General features: G+C 39.3%; 2 protein-coding genes across 4 annotated transcripts in view; both read right to left on the reverse strand.

The window, feature by feature from the left end:
- tiam2a (TIAM Rac1 associated GEF 2a) overlaps positions 1-1,889 on the reverse strand; it is an 84,695-nt gene extending 82,806 nt beyond the window's left edge. Inside the window, exon 1 of the mRNA XM_026299603.1 lies at positions 1,843-1,889. The gene's annotated coding sequence lies outside the window, so the exon portion shown is untranslated. The remainder of the gene's footprint in view (positions 1-1,842) is intronic.
- scaf8 (SR-related CTD-associated factor 8) lies at positions 482-24,641 on the reverse strand. 3 transcript variants are annotated; one of them, XM_026299638.2, is made up of 21 exons: positions 24,486-24,511; positions 23,601-23,684; positions 20,096-20,186; positions 9,690-9,734; positions 9,212-9,373; positions 8,831-8,987; positions 8,575-8,702; positions 8,263-8,439; positions 8,098-8,177; positions 7,867-7,987; positions 7,090-7,221; positions 6,758-6,867; positions 6,143-6,336; positions 5,934-6,034; positions 5,563-5,676; positions 5,231-5,387; positions 4,703-4,833; positions 4,403-4,544; positions 4,275-4,322; positions 3,934-4,158; positions 482-3,751 (listed from the first exon to the last, which is right to left on the reverse strand). In XM_026299638.2, the coding sequence occupies exons 6-21, from the start codon at positions 8,907-8,909 to the stop codon at positions 1,857-1,859; spliced, it is 3,834 nt and encodes a 1,277-aa protein (XP_026155423.1). In that variant the 5' UTR covers positions 8,910-8,987; positions 9,212-9,373; positions 9,690-9,734; positions 20,096-20,186; positions 23,601-23,684; positions 24,486-24,511; the 3' UTR covers positions 482-1,856. The 3 variants fall into 3 exon arrangements, with proteins under 3 accessions (XP_026155423.1, XP_026155416.1, XP_026155410.1); XM_026299631.2 differs by having other exon boundaries at positions 20,096-20,189; positions 24,486-24,506; XM_026299625.2 differs by lacking the exon at positions 20,096-20,186 and having other exon boundaries at positions 24,486-24,641.
- Between the last annotated feature and the right edge of the window lie 40 nt (positions 24,642-24,681).

Raw genomic sequence — 24,681 nt, forward strand, 5'->3', positions numbered from 1 at the left:
TTGAAGTGTTTTGTAACATGAACTGTCCCCTGTATCCTTTGCTTTGCCTGGATTTAGCAAATACTTCGGCTGCTTTGGAAGTGTGGAATTAACTTTATTTAGAATCTCAGAGTTCAGCAGGATATAAATAAGTACATTGTCTATTGCTGACCTTTATAAAAGTCGGTTGCTACAGTCCAAGTGTTTTTCTGTGTAAGGTCGGTTGCTACAGTCCAAGTGTTTTTCTGTGTAAGGTCGGTTGCTACAGTCCAAGTGTTTTTCTGTGTAAGGGAACCTTAAATATAAGGACATATGAGATTTGTCAATCTGTCAATACACAACCTGCTACCTAAGAATCTGATTATATTGAAACTGCTAACGTGTTTAAGTACTGGTTATCCAAGTTACATTGTGCTCTCAAGTTTGAAGCTGCAATGTTGATGTGTTTGCAAGTTCATCTGATCAGTCCGAATCGGAATTCATGACAATAGGAGCGGGGAAATCTGATGCACCTTCAACTTTTATTCAACATCACAACCTCTGTAGTAGACATTTGGTCTGAGAGAACAGCAGACTATGGGCTAGGAGTAAGTCTCAACAGAAAAGCACTACAAGTATGAAATGAACAAGACAGGAAGGTTAAAACATGGCTACAAGCCTGCATGCACAGAACGATGGAGTATATATTTTCATCCTCTATGTGAGCGCTGTACAAACTGTGCAGTTGCCATTTAAAACGTTAGGCCAGTAAATTCTGTGACGGTAGCTTTCTGTTCACAGAGCTGTGTGAAACTGAGCTGCACGCAAAGTCTGGTGTACATCACACCTGGTGTTGGGTAGCATCATGAATGACAAATCCATTCAAAAAGGCACAATCCCATCCTCAACAGTCACCCAGCAAAATCTTAGGGAAACGTACAGGCTAAAGTCTTCAGAAGCTAAAAACTACAAGTCCCGTGGTTGCATCCAACAAAGTGCCCTGTGGATGGATGGTATAGCAGCAACTTGAGTTACGAGAACATCAAATCGACTGAAGTAATAGCACACAATGTGTACAAGCCTGTAAAGCAGTCCTAGTTTCCACTTGTCCTGGGTCAGAAAACAGTCCTAAAGCATGTGTTTTAAACAGACAAAGCATGTTTATTTCAAACTAAAACAATATGCACCCGACATGAGAACATCCCTCTATTCATTTTCTTTGTCTTCCCCCTGGCATGTCATTTTCTGTTTGTATTCACTGTATAATTGGAAACAAATGACAGACATTTATTTTGGGGATACAACATTTTCAGTTTCTTATTTTAAAATTGTTCATTTTGTTCCAATTAAAAGCAGATGTGCTGTGCTCACTGTATGCAGGCTATTTATTCTGTTCAAAAACAGAAAGCATTGTAGGGCACCACAAAAGCATTCATTTAAAACTTTGCAGCAGCATTTTAAAAGAAGATAAATGGGGACAGCAATGGCTGCTTTCAAGTATCGCGTACAGCTATATTCAATCCATTGTCGAACAGCCAGGTTTTCTTGCTCTCTTCCATAGGAAGGTCAACGCTCATTTTCCCCATATACAATTAAAACATTTTGGCAGGCAATACGATAAAATTAATCAAGCTTAGATTAATTAAAATGGGGGGGATGTCATTACAACTTAAAAAAGAAATAAAATACAAACAAAATGTTCTATCAATAAAACAGCTAATGAGCCTTCTATTTAAGTACACTGGTATCTGTGAGATAAAATCATTTGTTACTGGTTATCAGACAACAACTGGTGTGAGTCAGTATTCGTCATGTCCCGTGTGGTGGTGGTTTGCTGACATGAGTACAGAGAAGAAGAGACAACTGTACAAAATGATCTTTTACCTACTGAGTGATGATTATGTCCCCTCAGAGTCTGTGACAGTGTCTACCACTGGCTGACTCGCAGCTTCCTCCATGGACTCACTCTGTTCATTGCCTACGTCCTTAAGAGAGACAAGCTGCTCCTGCTGCTGCTTCAGTTCACTTTCAGGAACAGAACAGGACGAAGAGGCTGGACTGGTCTCAGGGGAGGCCTCAGGAGAGTCATCAGGTGTGGGTTCGGCTACACTACTATTGTCCATCTCAGATCCGTTGACCCACTGTTGCTGGGGTGAGGAGACTCCCCCTTGTGACTCTTCCTCATCCTTCTGTGGGCTTTCCTGCTCCTCCAGAGAGTAAGTCGTCTCTTCAGGTGGGCTGGCAGCACGCACATAGGTCACAGGTGAACCCATGGATGAGGGTTCAACATGGGGTGAGACTCGGCTTGGGATCTTAGGGTCTGAAGACGCAGAGGTCTCGGAGGGGAACTGCACTGTGGGCTGGGACGGTGATTCTGTTTGAGGAGAGGTCTCAGGCTGCAGTGGAGACTCAGACTGGGTGGGAACCACAGGTGGGCTGCGACCCTTGCTCTCAGGTGACTGCACCTGGGGTGTCTCAGACAGAGATGGTATTTCTGACTGGGGCTCAGGAGCAGCTGTTTGGCTCTGGGTTAGAGGTGAAGATTTGATCTGAATCTGAGGCAGCGGCTGATCCATACCCAAGAGAGAAGGTTTAGCTTGACCTTGAGGCAGCAGTGGGGACTGGAACCGTGGCTGAACCTGGGGGTTCAATTTGAGGGGTGCAATCAGTTTGCCTTGGTTCAAGGTCAGGTTGGGATTAAGAGGTGGAGTTGGAAGTAGAGGTGTTGGTAGAGGGAGAAGAGGTGTCCAGCTCCCACGCTCACAGTCCCTGTCACGGTCTCGCTCTTTGTCACGGTCCCTGTCACGTTCATGCTCTCTGGTGCGCTCTCTGCCTCGTTCTCTCTCTCTCTCTCTCTCACGCTCTCTCTCTCGGCTGTGGCGGTTACCATTCATATCCCTCCTGAAGTCAAAATCCCTTTCATCTCTGTCTGTCTGCCTGTCCCATGGGCGTCTGCGGTCATCGAGGTCTTGATGCAATTCACTGTCAAATGGCACTGTGCCGCCACCACTTCGATTCCAGCCCTGTGGCCCCACACCAGGTCTAGCATTGCCAGGAACCCCAGCAACACCTCCCGCTGCTGTTCCAGCCCTGTCAAAGCGGTTGGGAAAGTTCTGCCCAGGGGTGGGGCGTTCCTCCTGGAAGCCTTTTGGACCACTAGGAGCCTGTGGGCCTCCTCGCATGCCATCTCGTTCATCAAAGTCTCCTCTGGTCTGATTCCAGCGGTTATCAGGAGTGAAGCCTGCAAGAGCTTGCAGACGCCCCACTAGGCTTGTTCTGCCTGGCTGTGTCCCTGGGGTCTGGAGCAATGGAGGCCTGCCTCCTCCACCTCCTCCTGCTACTCCACCACCCCCTCTAGGGGGTTCCCTATGCTCTGGTGGAGGGGTCCTCAGCAGGCCTGTGCTCTGCTTTTCAACTGGGGGGAAACGGTAGTCCTGGTCTTTGCCCTCATCGGCACCAGATGAAGACTCGTCGTCAGTCTTAGATAAATTTTCACTGGTAAGGTTTGGAGCCCTGTTGAATGGGTCCATCTGAGAGAAAGGAGCCCTTGCACGGGCTTGAGCCTGGAGGGAACTGTCGAGGAGACCAGCAGCATGCTGGGCAGGGCCCTGCTGCATGAGGAGTGGGAAGCGGGCAGCAGCCCCAGGCTGGAGCAGGTTGGGTCGCACATCTAGAGGTAGCAGACCAGGCATTCTCTGGCCTGTCAGACCAGACTGATGCAGCGGGTGGGTGAGGGAAGCTGTAGGGTGCATGCCAAGAAGACCCATTCCACTACGAACTGCATTCTGCATGCCTGGGCAAAAAAACATGAGAACAATAAACCTTAAGTTCTTCTTCGTCAAACACCTCCAAATAACCTCCAAAATCCCAGATTAAAATACTCAACATAAAGCGAAAATACTAGCCAAGCATGTGTATCCAGACAAAAATTGTAATCTTTCATGTAAAAACATGTCAACAATCATGTCATGTCACCTTGCAGTGTGAGCTCTGCAGCAGCATCCATTCCCTCCGCAGACTGGGCCGCTTTCTCACTGGTGGCTTGCTGAGTTTGAACTCCTACTGGGTTAAACAGGCTGGCTCCAGGGATGGCTGATGGCATGAAGCTACCAGGGATGCTACTGGTTGGAGGGATCATGGCGCTGAATGGTGATTCCTTCACAGCTTCTTGGCTTGCAGCCACTGAAGACTGCACTAGAGCTATAGGTAAGTACAGCAGAAACAACTAATTTAATCCAACCTAACACCTACCTTAAGGACACTGCAAAAAATTATGCATGTATTAGTTATAGGGGTAGTATGTCATAAGTACTTACAAGCAGTTGCTGAGGCCATGCCTGCTGTCTGCGCTGCCTGCATAAAACCTGCACAGCAAAAAATAATTTTGTGTAAACTTACGAATTACCATAGGTCTGATCAGTATTTGATTGTTTGCCTTATTTACCGGGTGGAGGCTGAGAGGCATTGAAGCCAGCTCTAATGAAGGGTGGTGGGGGTCCATAGCCTGGTGGGGGTATGGTCATGGTTACAGGGAAGGTAGGTGGTACCAAACCCACTGCACTGGGAACAGCCTGGGCCACTGGCAGCTGGATGAGACAGATATGAGAGCGTGCAAATGCAAAATATGGGTAAGTTACATGGTACACAGTGCACATGTGGTGGTATATATTTTATGTGAAAAGTGTCAAGAATCAAAACAGTGTGCCCAATGTGTCCACAGATCGAGACAGACCCCTTTCAGTACCTGCACAGGCATCATGGTAACCTGCTGGTTGTATGTCTCAGTCTGAGTGTTAGATGCTGCTGTACTCTCAGCGCTTACTGGCTGACTCGTAACTTCCTTGGCTGGCTCAGCATTCTTGGCTGCTTCCCATTCTGCAGACAGACAAAACATTCAAAACAAATTTCAAAACTATCGTCCAATACTTTGTTTGGATTCGGAAGTTTTGCTGTGTTTTCCCGACTCAATCTTTGCCTCCGTTTGTCTATCAGGGTGGGGAGTTCCCAATGGGATTACGTGAAGGATTTTGGGCATTACCATAACAAAACAAACAACTGAGAAAATGGGGTGGAAAACAAATCCAGTTAGCTGATCAACTGCCAAGAAAAGTCTGTGTTTGGATATCTGCGTTATGCTTTAATCATGTGTGTGTTTATGTACAAAGTAGTCTGTGCACTCAACATATATTAACATCACCACTGCAACTGAATGGTGAGATCCAGTGTGTGCGCCAAAGAAAAAGCGTTAATAAGTAGATGTTTAAATTTTTACCATCATTAACGGTCTCCTGGTCAATGATTCCTCCTTCGGCAAAGCCATCCAGGTCATCCAATTTCACCTTCTCCCAAGGTATGTAGGTGACACCTAGGTCTACATCCCAAAACTGTTTGTACTCCTGCTTCACCCCCTTGTTTAGGGCCCATGCAATCTGAAACAGGTCAAGACAGAGCACAAAGTTATTTATGATAGGACAAGGACCTGTGTGCCTGGAATGCTAAACTATCTCTGACATTTTAGCAGTGGAGGGCAACAGAAAATTATATTAGAGGAAACCACAGGAAGAATGAGAATACAATCAATCAAATTATATAGGTAATGTGCACCTTTATAATCTTGGAGCCAATCTTGTAGGAGCCAGTGCTGAGCTTCTGGCGGGCTCGGTAGGCATCCTGTCTGTGGACCATACAGATGTAGGCACAGCCTCTGGGAGGGATCATCTGCAGACACGCAGACATAGAGACGCACACACACAGAAAGGTTAAACAACGAGACATGACTGCACAATAAATAATGACAACAAAGAACAAATTAAGAGGTATGATTGAAAAAAAAAACATGTAAATGAGCAGAGAGCATGTGTAGGATAGAGGAATAATAAAGAAGTAAAAAAGACGGGGGACATGGTAAAAAAGAACAACCAGACTACTGATGGCAAATTAAGATCAGGATAGATAAGGTTAGGAGGTCTACTTACATTGATGGATTCAATCTGGCCAAATTCTTCAAACAGATTGGTGAGATCTTGCTGAGTGGCCTTCTTGTCCACCTGGCCCACCCACAAAGTCGTGCTGCACACTGTGTAAGGTGAAAGAGAAAAAAAATTACTCATCAGAACGACAGCAGCAGGAAACAAAACCAAAAAAAAAACACAAAAAAAAACTAACAACACCTTCCCCTGCTTACCACTTAGAGTCTTGGATCGTATGGGAGGGAGTCCTTTCTTTTGCCGTTCCTTCTCTCGCTCTCGGGCACGCCTTTCACTTGAATAAGACCGTGATGATTTCCTTTTGCGATCTCTGGAACGTGATCGGGAGCGTTTGCGGTGTTTCCGTTTCCGAGAGCCAGAGCGAGACCTAGACCTCCTCCTCTTAGGAGACCTACAGAGAGAAAAGACCAAAATCTTCAAAAATGCTTTACCAACTAACTTTTCATTATGACATTGCTACTCATAGTTCCAGTAAATACTTGCAAGCTACTAGCCAGAGTCTGAGGACACAACCAAGAATCTCAATCCTGTGCAGGCTAATAATCACCGCTGCAAGTGAAAATACATTCCAGTTTGTTCTTCTAAAACACAATCCAATTTTGGCACCTGTATTACTTCCAGACAAAATTGTAGCCAAAAAAAAAAAAAAAAAACATTCTATGATCAGTCTGATATCTTACATCAGTGTATTTATTTCTTAGGTCCACAGAGGAAGCACATGTAATTATGCAAGTTTTTTTGTATTTCTATGGTAAAAAGTAAAAGCATTTAGTGTACTACAAAATTAGATTTTAGAAATGAGTGAGACTGACCTAGAGCGTGACCTTGAGCGTGTTCTGGAGCGTGTGCTAACAGTCTTCTTCTCCTCCGCCTCAAAGATCTCCTCCTCCATTCCTTCTGGGCCCTCGTCCAGATCCATGTCCTAAGACAGTCCCAGTCATTTCAACACCTCTCTAACACTGCAATACTTGATATTACAGTAACACGCAATAATTATCCAATCTAGACCGACAGCTAAATAACTATATAATAACTTAGTGTAGTCCTTGTGTTGAGACATATATTCCCATTGAAAAGGGAAATGAATAAAACAATAGGTCAGTATGATGTTCTGAGTTTTGGTAATGGCCCACTGCAGACATACCTGCTGCTGGTTGTCTATGGAGTCGTCTAATTTGTTCTCTGACTCAGGAAGCTGTGGCTGGCTGCTGCTCGGGGCAGTCGCAACAGAGTTCTCTTGCCCAAAGATCGAGTCCTGCCCTTCTATGCTCATAGCCTGGAAGAAAAGAATAAGAGGAAAGTAATTTTTAAATGCATCAAACCAGGGGACTTGACCACTCTGTTTAACATCAACGAGAAATGAAATGCTTCCTCTGGATAGATCAGGACACAGTCCTACAAATAGGAGCACTAGAGAACACTGTACATGTTTGAAACACAAAGAATGGATACAACTGCAGATATGTAATAATGATAGCAGTAAGCTATATGTTCCTGAACAACAACTTCAAGGAGATTTTTTCTTTTTCTTTTTTCCCCATACAGAGATTAAAACCAAAAATAAATGAACTGATTTTGTGAGAAAGAAACACCTCACATGACTGGTGTATTCTTAATAGATTATATGTTTTGGACAAACGTGGCATAGATGATTAAGCTAAACCATGTCTGGATTCACAGATACTCTTGTTGAGTACATAAATTTCATTGGTGGTTTTAGTCTCTGAATGTGATACGTATAAATGAAAAGAAATAGGAAGTCACAGGTCTTATCCTTTAATGCTATTTACAACCGAGAATGGTGAGTACAGTAAATTGGTTGGTGAAAAATTTGTTAAACCATGCCAAGCTCCAGGACATACGGCCTGAAAAACATCCCAAAGAAAGCAGTGCTCTGACTGTATGCATCTGTGCCATCTACCTTTTGTTGATGCTGTTGGTGCTCTAGCAGCTGCTTTTGAAACTGCTCCAGATTCTGCTGCTGCAGCTGCTCAGCCAACTGATGGAAGAGGGAGTTGTTGATGGGCTCAGACACCATGGGCCTGGAAACAGTAAACAACTTCATTAAATACAAGCACTCAGATGAGGTGGTTGACACTGACTGCTAACAAAGCAAAAACAACTGTATGATGGTTAAACACACAGAACTCACAGCTGAGATGAGGAGGTCTCTTTTTTCGGTTCTTCACCACGTTCAGAATCATTCCCAAAGTCAAATGAGCCTAAAAGTTTCTGCAACAAAAATAAATTGATTGTATTAGGAGAGTTCAGAAGAAGCACGAAACAAGAAACTACCACCTGCTGACTGCAGTATTACCTTATTAAAAGAAGACACTCTCTGCTCAAGGGGGTTGAGGCTGTTGGCAGTAGCAGCTGCAGTGAGTTGAGCTGTCAGAGCTTGCAACTGCACTACTAGGCCAGCATCCAAGGCCTGCAGCAAGGATGGCTGGGGTTTCTGCTGCTGCATCTGCAGACTCTGGACAAGCTGTTGCAGCTACAAAAGGTGACAGTACAGTGACACATCTTTAACACAAGAAGTCGTTCACACTTTCTTATTAGATTTGTAATAATTCTCATTTAGCAATTATCAAACATTTGGAGTTGAATAGCTTCTGACTAACTAACTAACCTGTTGTCCCTGTGGACTCTGTAGGATTTGTGCCACAGCAGCCACAGTGTCTGTATTGGTAATCTGGGAAGCCCAGTCGGGCAGACCCTGGACAATGTTAGCTGGGGTCGCTGGTGTGGCTGGCGTGCCTGGATACAGAGAGAGAGAATATAAAACAAGAGAGCATAACCTGGTGACATCAAACAAGCCTTTCTACCACAGTATTGTAAAATATGACTATGTGAATTTTGTTATACTTTTGTGTACTCCGACTGACCGGGTGTAGTGTTATTGACTGGAGCAGCACTGGAGGGCATGACAGGTGTGACACTGGGAGGGGGAATCCCTGCTGCCATGTCCAACAGGGGCTGGATGATGTCACTTTTGAAGACCGCATTTTTCTGCCAGAGGTTCAGGACTCGCACTATCTTACTCTGGATACACCAACAGAGATGACAAAAGCAACTGTGACATAATAGTAAAATGTGAAGGCACTGTGCCTTGGGAGAGGTTTATCCTGGAGATCTATTCATCAACTGCTCCTGTAAAGCTGAAGCAAACATCAAAATGTATAATAAAATTTCTCATTAAACCATGACCAGCAAGAAAAATGAAAAGCCACAGAGAACAACACAATATCTACTACAAACTGTCTGACCTTATCGTCTGAAGGGCAACGATAGAGGTGCTGGAACGTCGCAATGATATTCTTGCTGAATCGTGGGGCAAAAACATCCTTTTCAGTGCCGAACTGGTGTCGTGACTGTCTGACTATTGAGTCGATAACATACAGCCCTGGAACCTTGTACTCCGGTTTGCACTGTAACACACAAACAACTGGTGTTACAAGAATACAAAACACAGAGAAACAATTATGAATTTATTATCTGGGGCTTTTTTGTTCATTTTGACAGATGCACATATTCACACATCTATACTAACACTTTAAGTAGGTCACAAGTAACTTGTGGAACTGAGAAGAAAGTGACTGTTAATAAGCAAAAATCAAACTTAACTGAAATCAACATTAATTAAAAAAAAAACTATTTTCTACATTGTGTACTGCTTAACTCCTAAATATTTACATGCTATGTGGGTTTGAGACTGAAAATCCATACTTTTTTAACATAACTCACCTTTTGTATGAACTTCTCCACACTCTGGACAACGTGTTTGTAGAACTGAAAAAGAAACAAAACAGGTATGACTGGTGTGTAACTTTAATGGGTCAAAGCAGAAGTTAGGAAAATGGAAATCAAGAGAAAGAACCGAATTAGCAACATCTCTAGTTAGTGAAGACCTGAGAGAAGGAAACACAAAATAGACAATATTTCTCCAGTTACCCCACCTCTGTAAACACCACTAGCAACTATATTTGATGTTATTTTTCATTGGCCATTCACATGTGAAGAGTAGGCTGGTAAGTGAGCTTTACAGTAAAAGACATTTTTATTGGTGACTGTTACCAATTAAAAAACAGTATCAATTATTATTAAGTAAAACAGCATTCACCTATGTTGATGTAAGAACTCCAATCCTGAATTTTCACAAAGTATACCAATTCAATCAAACTAATCTAAACACTTTGATACATGGTACAAATGATCCCTTTTCAGTCTACATCCTCCACATATTAAAGCCATGTACACTTTAGTTGAATAGGACTATAACAAAATAAATGAGAAACGGTCAGCAAGAGGTACACAGATTAAGTGACAGATGGCACTCTGGGAACCCTCCACATTAATGCTAATGGCATTAACATGTGGCACCGACTGTGCCTGTTCAAAACATGAACCGTTTCAGACAGTTTGGAGTCTTCAGTAAAATACCATCCAAAAACAGGAATACACCATATCGATGCTTAAAAACTTAGTGTGTGGCTGATGTTCCTATACATGTGAAAACGTTTATTTAGCTGTGACCACTATATAGAATCTGCACTGCGGTTTATTAGTGACTCTACCCACAGAGCTCAAGGGCAAGCCTCGATACATTTAAGTCTGCACATATAAGCCTGTAAAATATTTGTCACTGACAGGAAATGCAGTGCTGCTGTGCAATGATACAAATGACTTCGGTCCTGCTGCTAATATCAAATCTATTAAAAGTGATTGAGATGCGTAATTTGGGAGAACTAAAGAAATCAAATAGCTCTGCTCAACTCTTAAAACTTACCAGATCTCAAACTGTTCAGAGAGCAAAGACAAGACCAATAGTCTAAGACTGTGGTGCAAAAAAAGTTCAGATCATGCATTATCACAGAAAAATTTCATTCCTCTATGGGGGATGACAAATGTCTTAGCTGAAGTTTTATACAATAATACACAGAAACCTATAGAACTGAGAGGATCACACATTTAGCTTTTTCATTAAACACTAAAAAGGTTGTGCAGTTTTGCATATTACAAATAATATTTATATGTCCTGCAATATCAATGAGCTGAAGCAGTAGGAATTTGGATTTAAGAAAACAGAACAATGTATTTGTAGTCCTTCGTATTTAAAACTCTAGGTCAACAATCAGCCAGCAGATGGAGTGAAAGTACCAGAGACTGACTGGTCTGTGGTTCTTTATCAGACCACACAAAGAATATCATCCATCCATTCATCCATTATCTATACCCGCTTATTCCTAACCAAATGAAGGGGATCTGCTGGAGCCTATCCCAGCTTGGGTGAAAGGTACTGGGTGACAGGTCACCAGGCCATCACAGGGTGACACAGAGACCAACAACCTCACACATTCACATTTACTCTAATTAGCAATTAACAGTCACCAATCAACCTTTGGACTATGGGAGGAAACTGGAGTACCTGGAGTAAACACACGCAAGCATGTGGAGGACATGCAAACTCCCCACAGAAAGGTCCCTGACGGGTTGTTGATGCTAACCACTCAGCCACTGTGCTGCCCAGAGAATATAATTTTTTAACTAAATGAGTCAAGTGACAAGTGAAAAGTTAAACTATATAACAGATATTACAAAAATCAATGTGATCATGTGTAAGGTAGTAAAATGTTAATGTCAAAAACAAAATTCCCTTTCATTGAGAAATTATAATAGGATTTTGTTGCAAACACATATTTAATTTCAAATTGTTAACATTTTTACTAACAGTGTATATATATATATATATATTACACAAGTTAAATAAAGACCATTGCTGTCAAAAACAAATAAAACCTTTGTGGATGTTGTGAGTGAGTTGCAAGAAAAGTTTCTCCAGGTGATAGCCTCGTCAAACAAATGCCATATAAATACAAAAACAAGTTGCATAGATCTCAGCAGCTGCAACAACTAATAAAAAAAATTCTCAATTATACCTATCCAAATTAAGTAGATCAGATAAAAAAAAAAATGGCATTACAAAAATTCAGGAAAAAATATTGGTGTATACTGTATTGTAAAATCTGAAATAGCAGACTGCTAAGCAATGCAGAACTCAAGAGTACATAAATAAAGTCTGATACTTCCATTAGTAAATTATTGCTTTCGTTTTTTTTGCAAGTTTAATAAAAAAAACAGCAATGTAATACAAATGCAGTAAAAACAGCCCATAAATTACTCCATTTAACTCAGAGGCAGACAAGTTTGTCTAGTAAGGATTGTAGTGACTAAACAGTATCAAAATCATTTGTGTGTCAAGACACTGTCAACAACATTAAGAATAAAACTATTGGCAGCATCAGCCAACTTGCTAAGAAAGAGTAATCTCAGTAACATCTGTGATGTTGCCAATCACTGAACAGATCAGAGCTGGGAACAATAACTGAAGAAGTCAACTCAATGAAAACAGCATGAGCCTTAAATAAGTATAAAGTAAACCTTTCTAAGCATAAAGTAGACTGTACAGGGCTCCAGACTAACATTCTGCACTGGTGGCACCTAACATTTTTATTTATTTACACAAGCATAAAAAAATTTAGATGCACCCATTCATTTTTTCACAGCACCTTTAGCATCACAATTATACTTTTAATGGCTTTTCATCATTTCCTACAATTACCTAAATAGTGGTGCAGATAAATGTTTGTCCTTATTTGAACAACAGCATTAACATGAAATTAAAAAAGTGCCAAAATTGAAAAGTGCTTGACAAAATTATATGATCACACACTTACACTCACAACTGTGTCAGGATCAATAATAAATGCCAAGTACAAGTTATTAGCAATTGCCCAGTTTGTTAGGGTGACTACAGACACCTTTAAAAAAAAAAAAAAAAAAAGATGTCTGTAGTTGCCCTAACAAAATGGGCACAGTAATTATAGTTCGGGTTAATGTTCTTTTTCATTAGGATTATTTGAGATTGGAATTTTGTGAAGGCAGTTCTTTTTCCATATTGTAGACCGCATTGAATTTGATTATCATCTCTGCCTCCTCACTACTGCAGTTTGCTGCTAAAATGTTGCAGGGTGGGGATCTGTGGTGTCTTCACACTGTTCATGACATAAGATGTGCTTCTCTGGCATCTTGTGTTTTTTTTTTTTTTGTCTCTCAGTGCAGAATGTCAGTGTGTTGACTGCAAAAGCGGTGCTGCAAGCCATGTCTGGCCACATTCTTTACAGTATACGTAGTGCACTGGATTGCTAATTTTGTCTCTCCTCAACCATGAGAACTGAACAAATCAATCTTCACGAATGTTGTTTTTTTTTTTTTTTTATTTGCCTCCATCTCTGGCTCAAAATCTGATGCCATTTTCAACTACGATATTGAGTCAGGGTTAAGGGGGGCTATCATCTCTGGTTAGTATCCAGGTCTCGACTTCAAACTCACATTGGTGTATCAGAACATAAAAGTCAGGTTTTTGATTTGCTCTGATCTTTACTGATGGTGAAAAAAAAAAAAAAAAAAAAAAAAATCACACACACTCAGACCTACAAAATGTTAGCTGTACCAGTGGGACCAAGAAAGCATGTAGTCGCACTCTACAGATTTTTGGTCGAATTTTCAATTAGTCACACTCTAGAGCTCTGTTGTTGCAGTAGTAGTAGTATACAGAAGTAAAAAGAAGTGTATTAGTACTCCCAGCTAGTTAAGAGCAAAATGACATTCAACACTGACCAAAATTTGAAGAAAAAACATTGATGGCTTGGCAATGAAAAGTCTGAAAAACAATCTCATCTGGAAATAAAATAGAGATTTAACCTCAAGTCCAGTTTGAACTCAAGACTCAGCATTAATAAACTGCTGGGAAGATTTACCACAGAGAAAGACAGTTTTTTTATGTTCACTGTCTTTCACTGATGAAAATTTTTGAATTAAGACACTGCTGATGTAATTCAAATCAATCACCCATGTGCTAACAATCACTGTTCACTGCCACAGAGTTTGCAGATATTTAAAATACTACTACTACAGGATTACATCTTAGCTTAGATAATTAGTTGGCAAAGTATACACGGAACAGCCTTGTTCAGCTACATTAAAGCAGATCACAGGGAGTCAATGTTTACAGTGTTCATAAAATTGGGTTGAAAGGTGAGGATGCTGTGACTAGAGCACTGTGTGAACTAAGCCATTATGAAATAAAAACAGACCTTTGAAAATGGGCAATTTCTAAATCTTTTTTTAAATAATAAAAATAATGAATGATACAACTATACAGTAATTTCTTAATGTAAGTGCATGTAAACACACTGTGCATATGAGAAAGTGAGAAAAGCAGTACTGATAAGGCAACAACTTGTCAATAGAGCTGTTCAGTATTACTGCCTTTAGTGAGTAAAGGTTCAAAATTTAGGAACATATTTAGAAAGTGGTAATTTCCTCTCAATGAATAGTATAATTTTCACCATACTATATCAAGATCTATGATGTATCTTTACCGCAGACATCAGTAATTATACTATCCATCCATCATCTATATCCACTTATTCCTAACCAGGGTAATGGGGATCTGCTGGCACCTATCTATCCCAGCTCTCTTTGGGTGAAAGGCAGGGGTACACCCTGGACAGGTCACCAGTCCATCACAGGGCATAACTATACTAGTAATTTTTAATATTAATCGCTAATAATGTTTCTTACAGAAAGGAATTGAAATCCAAAACTGAGATGTATCAAAATTGATTCTGAACAAAATATTAGCTTTCTGAATTGAAACTGAATCCAATCGTGAGGATCCCCACGCCCCCAGCCCATCTGACCAGAGGCATGACTTTCTCACACATGACGAAAACACATGCTCATACACGAGCTGACGCACCGTGAACCTGTCTCTAGGCAACTGATCTAGTATACTGCTCAACTGTGTACAAAGGACAAAAACAACATTTCATCATTTAATCTGACATCTTTTTAAATACATTCAGCAAATTCTTATTAAAAATTTCAGCTTTAGAAACGTATAGACCCTTTGCTACCTTAAATGAACTTGTAGACTGGTATGGGAAAAAGCAAAATAACCGCACCACTTTCAGTTTAAACAAGTAGTGGTTTTTAAAACTGGTATTAGAAATTAACAAGGTGGCTGACTTCATACGACTGTATGTATTTAGTCGGTCAGTCTATTAGTAGTAATGTCACACAATGGTAAATATGTTTCAAAGCTACACTGGGGAATGGGATAACATTAACACGTGGTGACATAAGCCAACATGTAAATAAATGCATTGTGCAGTTTATCTTCATTGGAATGTGTGTACACCATGTTCTTAAAGCATATTATCTGTAGTATGTTGAGCAATAAATCTAGTCACTAAACAGTGTTTAGTGACTAGATTTAACAGAGTAAATTTAAAACAGTGGTAAGTTTTAAATTTACTCTGTGCAAATTTTGTTGCCATTTCCTTCTTAAGCTGGAAACCCAAACAGTCGATTTAACTTCATTCTTAAATCTTAATGCTAATTTAGTTAACACATTACTAAACTGATTTTGCTATAATTTTTGCTGTGGCATTTCTTTATTTTGACTGAGCCACTTTGATTTCTATGTTTCTTGCATGTGTTGATAATCCTTTGATTGAAATATATAAAAGGATCAAATCTATATTCCTTATCTTCTATTTGCATGGTGCTAAATAAGGAGGATAGGCAGTGCAGAACTGACAGAATCTGGGGGTGAAGAACGGAGGGATTAGAAAAGAAAATATACATAGGGTCAGAAAGAAATATACTGAAAGTTCTTATGTCTTTTTCTACCCAATATTTCAGAAAAAAACTGCAGTCTTTGATGGTGTGAGAATAAATATCACATCTTCTTATATATTACGCTCATTGAATCTTGTTGTTTTAAAGAATCTGAACACATGAACACAGGTTATTCTGGCCAGAAAGTCCTTTGCTCATTTATCCTGGAAATTGCAGTCACCAATCAAGCTATGCTGGTACATGTCTACATGAACCACACAGCAGATGTATAGTTAGGTGAAAACATGGTGGTGTGGCAAAAAGCAGGAATGACATGATTAAACATGGGTAGGATGGTAAGCATATAAAGCAACACCAAACTGGGCTGGCATGGCTAGCATTTAAAGTTGCAACTATAAAACTTTTTTCTGCCTTTGTCTTACAGCAGCCAATCAGCAAACGTTAACCTCTAATTTCATAAAATAAATATGAAACAAGTTTCCCAGTGTACTACGGTTTTACTGGCCTCACATGCATACCTCATCTATGGGAGAAGAGTGAAGGAAAAACTGTTAAGCTGGGACATATGTTATGGGGATGGACATCCATAGGATGTATCAGTTCAGAAAATCTTTCATTTGTCTTTACTGCCACAGGTAAAACAGGTATATACTATTCAAAGTAGTGTCACTTAAACAACATATTTAAGTAGCATTGTTCCCCTCCATTAAGTGGGCAGTTACTTGCTGCTTTGTTGTTAGTTTGACCTAAGCATGAGGCTCAAGTAGGCAGCTAATCAGAACAGTTAATAGACAACTCTGCTGAAATGTTATGCTGCTGTGTTAATGCATACAGCACCAAAGATGCAACTGACTTCTTCCTTTAAGGGAAAGAAGTTGCACTGAGGCACTTTAGGATCAGAAGAATTTTTTCATATTTTTTAGATCCTTCAGAGGAAATTCCCATTTTTTGTGTCTGCACCGCTGGGAGTGAGAACTATAATAGTTCTTAGAACGTTTTGGGGGACATTTTTAGGTCCTATCTCAGAGTTTATACTTTTCAGTACAATGGTGGTATTATTTATCAGGTGCCCATTTTTACCTTCCCTTTATTTTACCCTTTACACTCTATTGGTGTAAATAACTGTAGTCAATAACTGTCAAGTGTCTTTTGAATTCTTACCAACCAAAAGCTTAAGACAAACAGCTGCCCCTCATCCCTGTTGATCACTGATCTTGTAATACAGCAGCTGTTACTGTCAAGGCTGACAGGATGTCTTTTATAAATCATGGACAAAATCAAACATATCTGGACACACACCAGAACATAAACGACCTATGTTTATGCTAAACATGGGAGTGAAGTTTTACTATTACTACTTTTTTTAACATATACTGAACCAACACTCATTTTACAAACCACAGTGTAAATCTAGAGAATGACTTACAAATTTAAAAGAAATCAGGAACAAGGGAGCATTTTCCTAGAATCTGATCAAATATACTTAACAGAGACAAATAGAAATAAAGGTCTAATATAGTCCTTACTCTTTCTTCAACTAAGCTGAATGAAGTCAGTGGCAACTATTAGACAGTTTATGGTACATAAATTATACAAAAGTCTCTAGTGAGTTTGTTGGACAAATTATGCTGCATTTATCAAGTACCAAGTAGAAAAGTGCTAATCTTGACCAATCACTGACCAAGTCCCTTTAACCAGATACATAAATTATGAAAAAGAACATTACTGATCCATGATTAGTCCTCATACTCTGATACTTGATGAATGCTAGTCACCTATGAGTTGTCAACCTCATAACAAAAAGTGACACATAGCACACAAATGCACAATCTACTCAATGAAGGACAAGGTATAGACCTTAAGTTTGAGACAAATCCTAAATAACTTTGCAAACTCAATCTACAGCACCAATAGCAGCCATTAGGTGACAAACAAATAGACTCAGCATTGTCAAGTTATTGCTGATAATATAGTTATAAGCAGTATATGTACTGATTCAATATTAATAGTTGCAAGATTATAACTTTGAGAGTTCAGTCACAGGGATGGTACAACATTAAAAAGTAATTTCATATCATTTTAGTAAGAACAGGGCAAAAGAGCCAATAAATGTAGTTATTAGCACTTGACACTACTAAAGCAGGTCTTTCATGTTGCTAGACTGTTCTTGCCTTAGTAGACCTTCAGTCTGAGACTTCTCTCAACTATCTAACAGATAATTCTTGGGCCCTGCACAGTATACAATCATGTATTACAATGCAGAAAGGGATTTCTGCAGCTTCATGCATTATGTCATTTCAAAAAGACAGTTTACAAGATTGTTATTATAATAATTTCCTGTATTTTCAGTAAAGAAAGACAAACACAGAGAGCATAATCTGAATAATGGAGAGGCTAAGGGGAGATCAGCTCCCTAGAAAAGCCTAAAAGACATTTAGGGGAGCTCTAAAAAAAAAATGAACCTTTGTGTTATAGGTTATAGCCTATTTTATTTTCCATACATTATGGTTTCTGAAATAAAAAATACTAGTATACACATTACAATGTGTGTCTACTCGCTCACTACATTCCATTCTCCACTAATTAACACAATTCTTACTATTAGAATTACAGTATTTTCCAGGCTATAAGTTGTGTTTTTACTTTTTCAGCGGTACCGTGTTATCTTCAATTGAGTCAAGAGTGCCAAGAGTGTCATCTAATGCTAGTGGCTGCTTGACAAATTATACACATATACAGCTTTGCTGTATAAGTCACAGGACAAGCCAGAGGAGTAAAAAAAAAAAAAAAAAAAAAGTACGACTTATAGTCCGGGAAATACAGTGGTAGATTTACATTGCCACCTGAATTCCTCACCATTGAGTGTTTTATTTCACTGTGGAAAGTTAGTGAAATATGGCTTTTTTTGTTCAGGGGATCTGATGCTCTTGAAGGGGTGTGTTTAAAGAAGGAGAAAGATGTTACCTGTGTCCTTCTGCTTTGTGATTTTGTTTTTTTGTTTGTTTGCTCTGATTAGGATATTAAACTCAACTAAAAGTTAAGCCCAGATTGTAAAGTGAAGTCCACTGTCAAGTCCATCTGGATTTGCTATAGGGCTGTGACTTTTTACTTGAAGGTCTATCATTCAAACATGTTGTAAAAAGAATATTCTGTACTGCCTAAATGTCTCACTACCAATAACAAAATAATACCACAGCAAAAAAACTAAATGGAGGAAAAGTAATAAAATTATAAATTAACAGAAAATGGAATTTGCGATATAAACAACGTAAATTAAATAATGCCATATTTTACTTTGTGCGTCTGCTTTGTTTACAAACCATAGATGGCCGGGAAGAACAATCCATTCATTTTACAGGCATGGCTGTTTTTTTTTTTTTTTTTGTTTGTGTTCTTTTTTTTTTACTGTGAAAGCTGCCTGCAGCTTACAGAGAGAAGCATGAGAATAAAAAGCAGCTGTCTGCAATGGAAGCAGACCACTGCACACACTCCACTGCCCGCTGGCACACAGCAACGTCATTTCAGATACATGGCTCTTTTTAAAATGTTCAGCAAAATGACATTTTAAATGAGGAATTGTAGCACTGTTTTATGTTTAATGGGCTGCTTTTTTTTTAATTCATTCAATTATTTGTATTTTACTTCTTCGTTTGAACCATTTTTTAAATGACAGCCCCAATTGTTTTTACTAAAACTGGCATATGAAATAGTAATTTCAATACCAAAAAAGTAATATATCAGGCAATATATCGACCAGTCCTTTTTTTTCTATCTGTGACAGCATGAAATATACATCCATACTGTACATGCAGAAAACATGGATCATTGATGCTATGTCAAGGTGTGTAACAGCAACCCTGAAGGATGAATTACCATGTTAATCAATACTGTCATAGTAATGTAATACAGAGAGTGTCTTACTCTTGAATGACTCTCTAAGATTCTGCAAAAGACATTGATATAATTCTACCCTAAAACAGCCAGTGTCTGGAAAACTACGTGTATATAAATGTTATGACCACTGTGTTGAATGTGAAGAATGAAAGCTGTATTACTGAAATGTGTGTTCTGTTTTAAAGCAGCAGGTCCACAAATCCAAATGTTCCCTTGCAACTCCTGAATATGCACCCCGCAACAAACAAAGACTGGTCAAGATCCATCAATATGCACTATCAAGCAAAACAGAAAACGTTAACTAAGAGGGTAAAGAGGTTATAAAGTAACTAGTAGACCAAAACAAAACAACAGTAATCAGCCAATTCAAGGTGAAAATTAACATCTTCTCCGACTTCAAAAACAATCAAAATCTCCGTTAACGCATGACAACCACAAAGGGAGTACAGCCTACAGTGAAAAACAGCAGAAGCCCCGCTTCTCTGGGTGTGTGGGAGCAAATTAAGTTTAAATGGTTTTACTCTTCTTCCATCTTTAACCCATACTCCTACCTAAGCTGGGAATGGATTCTCTTATCTCTTTGTAACTCTCTCCACCCCATCCTCCTGCTTCACTTTCAGTGCTTTGGGGGAGCTGGGAGAGCTGCTGAGGGAAGGGGAAACGGGTGTTATTCACAGGCAACATGAAACACAGAATACCAAAAGCACTTCCTTTACAAACAAGAAATACAAACAGGACCAGAAAATACATTAGATTTGTTGTTAAGGGCTGGTGTCCTGAACTTTAAATCTTCAAGTAACTGATGGAAAATGGTGGAATAATGATAATACTAATAATATAAATTTGTAGAGAAAACATTTCATTATTCTTGGCCTTTAATCCTTAAGTAACTCACAAAAAAGCTGCACAGTTTTGTGTTTCAGGTGAAGTTTCATCATAAATGTTTATGGGGACTTGGTCAGTGATTGTTGATTAGTCTTTTTCACTTTTTAAAAGCCCAGGTTGCAAGACACCAGCCATTAGTGTAACGTAAACACTGAAGACAAATTACAGAAAGAGTCTTCTGACAGAACAGAGACAAGTCTTGAGTTTATAGAGAATATGTGAGCTTTACTGCATAAAAATCATGTACATAAATCTCAATATAAAGGGACAGCATTTCCCAAAGACTGACGTTACTGCAGCTAAGTGCAATATCGCAGGCCTTAATTCCCTGAGTTTCCATTTATACACAAACTAATTGTCTTTGATTTAAGTAATGGCAAGAAGAGCTGTGCGATAAAAGGTTTTTACATGTCTACAATTTCCCAAACTATGGCTCACACGGCATGTCTTACTGACTTTGTGTAATTGTATCACATAAAACACGAAACAACTATAATATGAACTCCCTTTAATGCGATTCGTGGGCAGCTATTAAGAGAGTAGGGCAGTGTGACATGTTTAGTTTTTTAATCCGACAGTGGTGTTAAAACAACAGCTGATTCCTTACGTGGTTGGTATTATGAGTAATACTATTTACAGTTTTTAAATACTATTTACCGTAGGTCATATACGTGGTATACATGCCATTTAGACATAAATACAAGTTTAAAGGATGCAAAACTAGGTAAATGACTTGTAACTCATTTTTTAATATCTCTGAAATCTACTACTACCTAACACTCAAGCAGAACATTTGATCATAAACTGAGAACAGATCATAAACTTAGAACAGACGTTTTCTGTTGTAATTGTATAAGGTGCAGCCATTGCTAATGAGGGAGGCAAAGCTGTGCATGCAGGATGCATTTCAACTGTGTTTTTCAGTAAACATTTTCATATTTGTCTGACTAAACAGAAGCTTCTATTTTAATCACTGTAGCTGTCTACACACACTCCTTAATGGCTTGCATTTCAATTTGAATTCACATGCATAACTGTGACCAAAGCAGCTTTTGGCATCAAGTCTTTTTTTCCATTTATAACTATAGTAACAGTGTTGGGACGTCAGTGTTGGACATTAAGTACCTCCAAGACACCACACAAGTCTGTGGCTCGGCACGTCTACTGTAGTCTGACAGAAGACTGCAGCAGCGGCTGTGATATAATACTTGGACATTAACACTGCCATTCTCTGCCATAGTCACGGCTCAGGTTGAGCTTTAGCACCTGTTACTCCACTGTTGATTTGTTCGTTCAAATACAAGGCTGACCTGTGTGTGATTAACTTTTAAGTACTGACTTAAGAATGAGCCTCCAGCATGGCCTCCAGTCAGAGCAGCAGCTCATTAGCAGACAATGCAAACATTCAAAAGAAGCACTGGAATTTGAAATGTCACAGCAGAGAAAGCTAATATGAAACAATGAAATAATGATGGCTCAATTATGCTACTTGATCTCAAGGTCCTGGTATTATGCATGATCACTCATTGTCACAGTGTTATTACTTACACAAAAATCTGTGTTTTTCCTACAATGAAAAAATCAAAATGTGTGCCGCTGTAATTACAGCTAAAGGATTTATACTCATGTCACAATGACTTCGAAAGATGAAATTTATACATAAATTTTTAATCTAGTTTTAATATATAAATTCAGATTTTCTTTAGATAATATGTAGTTTTTGTATATAGGTATTTACCAAGATTTTCTTTTCCCTAGCAACCTTCGAGCAGCAGCACTCCACTGAGTCTCCAATTTTAGATTCTCCATGTGAATATACCAATCTAACGAACTCTTCAAACTGACCTGCATATTTTTCACATTTTATAAAATGTTAAAGTGACCATTGTTCTAGTTTTGTGTTTATATTTTAATATACTAAAACACACACACACACACACACACATAGCTAAAAGCCATACACGGCGAATCTGCCTGTTGACGCTGTGTTGAGCCCTCTGGATACTGTATCTACAACCCACTACATAATTAATATAGAAATCAACAGGATCTCAAATCGTGATGCCTCCAACACATATTAGCCAAGGTAAGCAACACTGTCATTCCTGTTGTATGTAACTCACTTGTGCAGTGCTCACATGACAGGCTCTACTCATGATACAGCATGAGTATCCCATAGGGAAACTCAGAATAAGCAAAACCACACAACATAAAGACTCATATATAACATGCAAACATGTTTTGGCTTGCTCTTCGCATCTAAACATCTTCTACTCAACCCTAGAAAGCCTTTACACTCCCTGCTGTATTCACAAGGCTACCAACTAAAGGACATGGGTTCCAACCTCCACGCTTTACAGAAAAACAGAATGTGACCAGAATAAAAACAGGTGCTTGAATTATTTTTGTGAAAAGATTTCATCATTAGTTTAAATACTTACACAACCCCTTTACAGTTTGTACAAGACTGCTTAATCGAATAGTTAAACTAAATAGTAATTTATTCCTACATAATGCACACAAGTATTTAGACTGAGCACAAAGTAAACAAAAACTAAGCACTAGAAAACAAAGGTTTGGTGTTTGAGTCTGTCTGAGCAGGCACTGCTCATTATTGGATGCACTCACTGGCATTAAATCAGCTGCTTGCAAAAAAGCACTGATGGCATAGAGTCTCTTGCATCATAATTTTAGTGTTGCTGTATTTCAGCTTGATTTTAGTCTTTTGGTTTTCCTCAACCTCAAACTAACCATTATTGAAAGAGGTTATATTTAGACACAACTAATCATATATATAAAAAAAATGCTGTAAGTTGCACACTGAAATAAAGTTCGTAGCTATGGCTGTTTTGTTGGAAATTAAAAATTCAAAATGAGTTCAACAATCTGCTTACTGGGTTCTCATTTGTAACAATTTTATCACTGGGTTTTAATTTATTCAAAAACAAAAATATATAGCTTTAGTCTACTACATAATTACAGGTAGTAATAATTACAAACTGTTGTGGACAAAAACCGTAAATAATGCATTTACTGTCAGAAATTATGATCGAAGTGGAACTGTTATGTGTAGATGTTAGAACACACATAAGAATTGGAGAGCAATTCACTTTTCTGACCATTTTTTTTAATTCCCGTTACCTGCCTCATCCTCCAACACTACATACTTACTTTTATAGCTTTGATTCCAGACTTGGTGATCTGTGTCATCTTGGCCTTGGAGATGGGCGGCTTGTACTCATTCAGTGAGTACAGCTGAAAGAGGAAACAAGATGCCTTTTGTTACACAATATAAGTCATTACTGAATGATAACACAGCATTAATAATAGGTAAACAAACAATGCTCCCTTCACAGCAACGTTTGTTCATTCCTTGTAAAACCTTTGTTTGGGCCACTAAGGTGTAGTTGCTGTTTGTGACTCAGGCTGTTTGTTTTGATGCTTTCATAAAACAGGGAGATCTGATTCGTGGAGTGGACACAGAGGCCAGCATTTACACTGATTTTTAAGGACAGACACTTTGGTGCCTTTGCAGACAAATGGTTGCCCTGCTAGCTTCGAGCCCTTTTACAGCTAACCCTGCTGTACGAATATGCTAATATCGGGTTATTTGAATGTATTTATATTCTCTCTAACTGTATACCAGCCAGCTACCGCTAGTTTATAATTAATTGACGACAGCTGCAGGCAAAGCAGAAAGACAGAGGCAATTTTACATGAACAGCTTTCTCACCAAGTCATCACGCAACGGAGGCGGTTTTGCTAACTTGTAGCTAGCTTATTAGCTAGCGTTCGCAACAGCCTGTGGAAAACATCTGCGCACAGACTGGTCAGCCCTACACGATGTGTGCTGAAACATATTCTCTTCTCAATTACACTCTGGTTATGTCCGGGTTTTGGGTCAATAACACAACATTATCGACGTACTGTTATGAACAGACAGCGGCCCTGCTACTTGATGCTAAATGTTAGCCAACTTGCTACCGCAAGTGTGAATTAGCTTTTTCATTCTCTGCTCCCGCTGTGTTCAATATTTTGCAACGCTTTCAAACAAACCTCGTTGTTAAAGGCTTTGACGGCCTCCATAGTGTTGTATTTCGGCTGGCAGGTGGCTGCAAATATTTACAGATATCGCCTCAGTAACCGGTTTAAGACGGGCATGCTCGACGTTTGGCGAGATGGAGGAGACTGCCAATATGGCGCATAACCTCGATGGGAAATCCACAGAGACCTGCGCCCCCTGCCGTCAGCG

The sequence above is a fragment of the Mastacembelus armatus genome, chromosome 22, assembly GCF_900324485.2.
Source record: "Mastacembelus armatus chromosome 22, fMasArm1.2, whole genome shotgun sequence".
NCBI classification, from domain to species: Eukaryota; Metazoa; Chordata; class Actinopteri; order Synbranchiformes; family Mastacembelidae; genus Mastacembelus; species Mastacembelus armatus.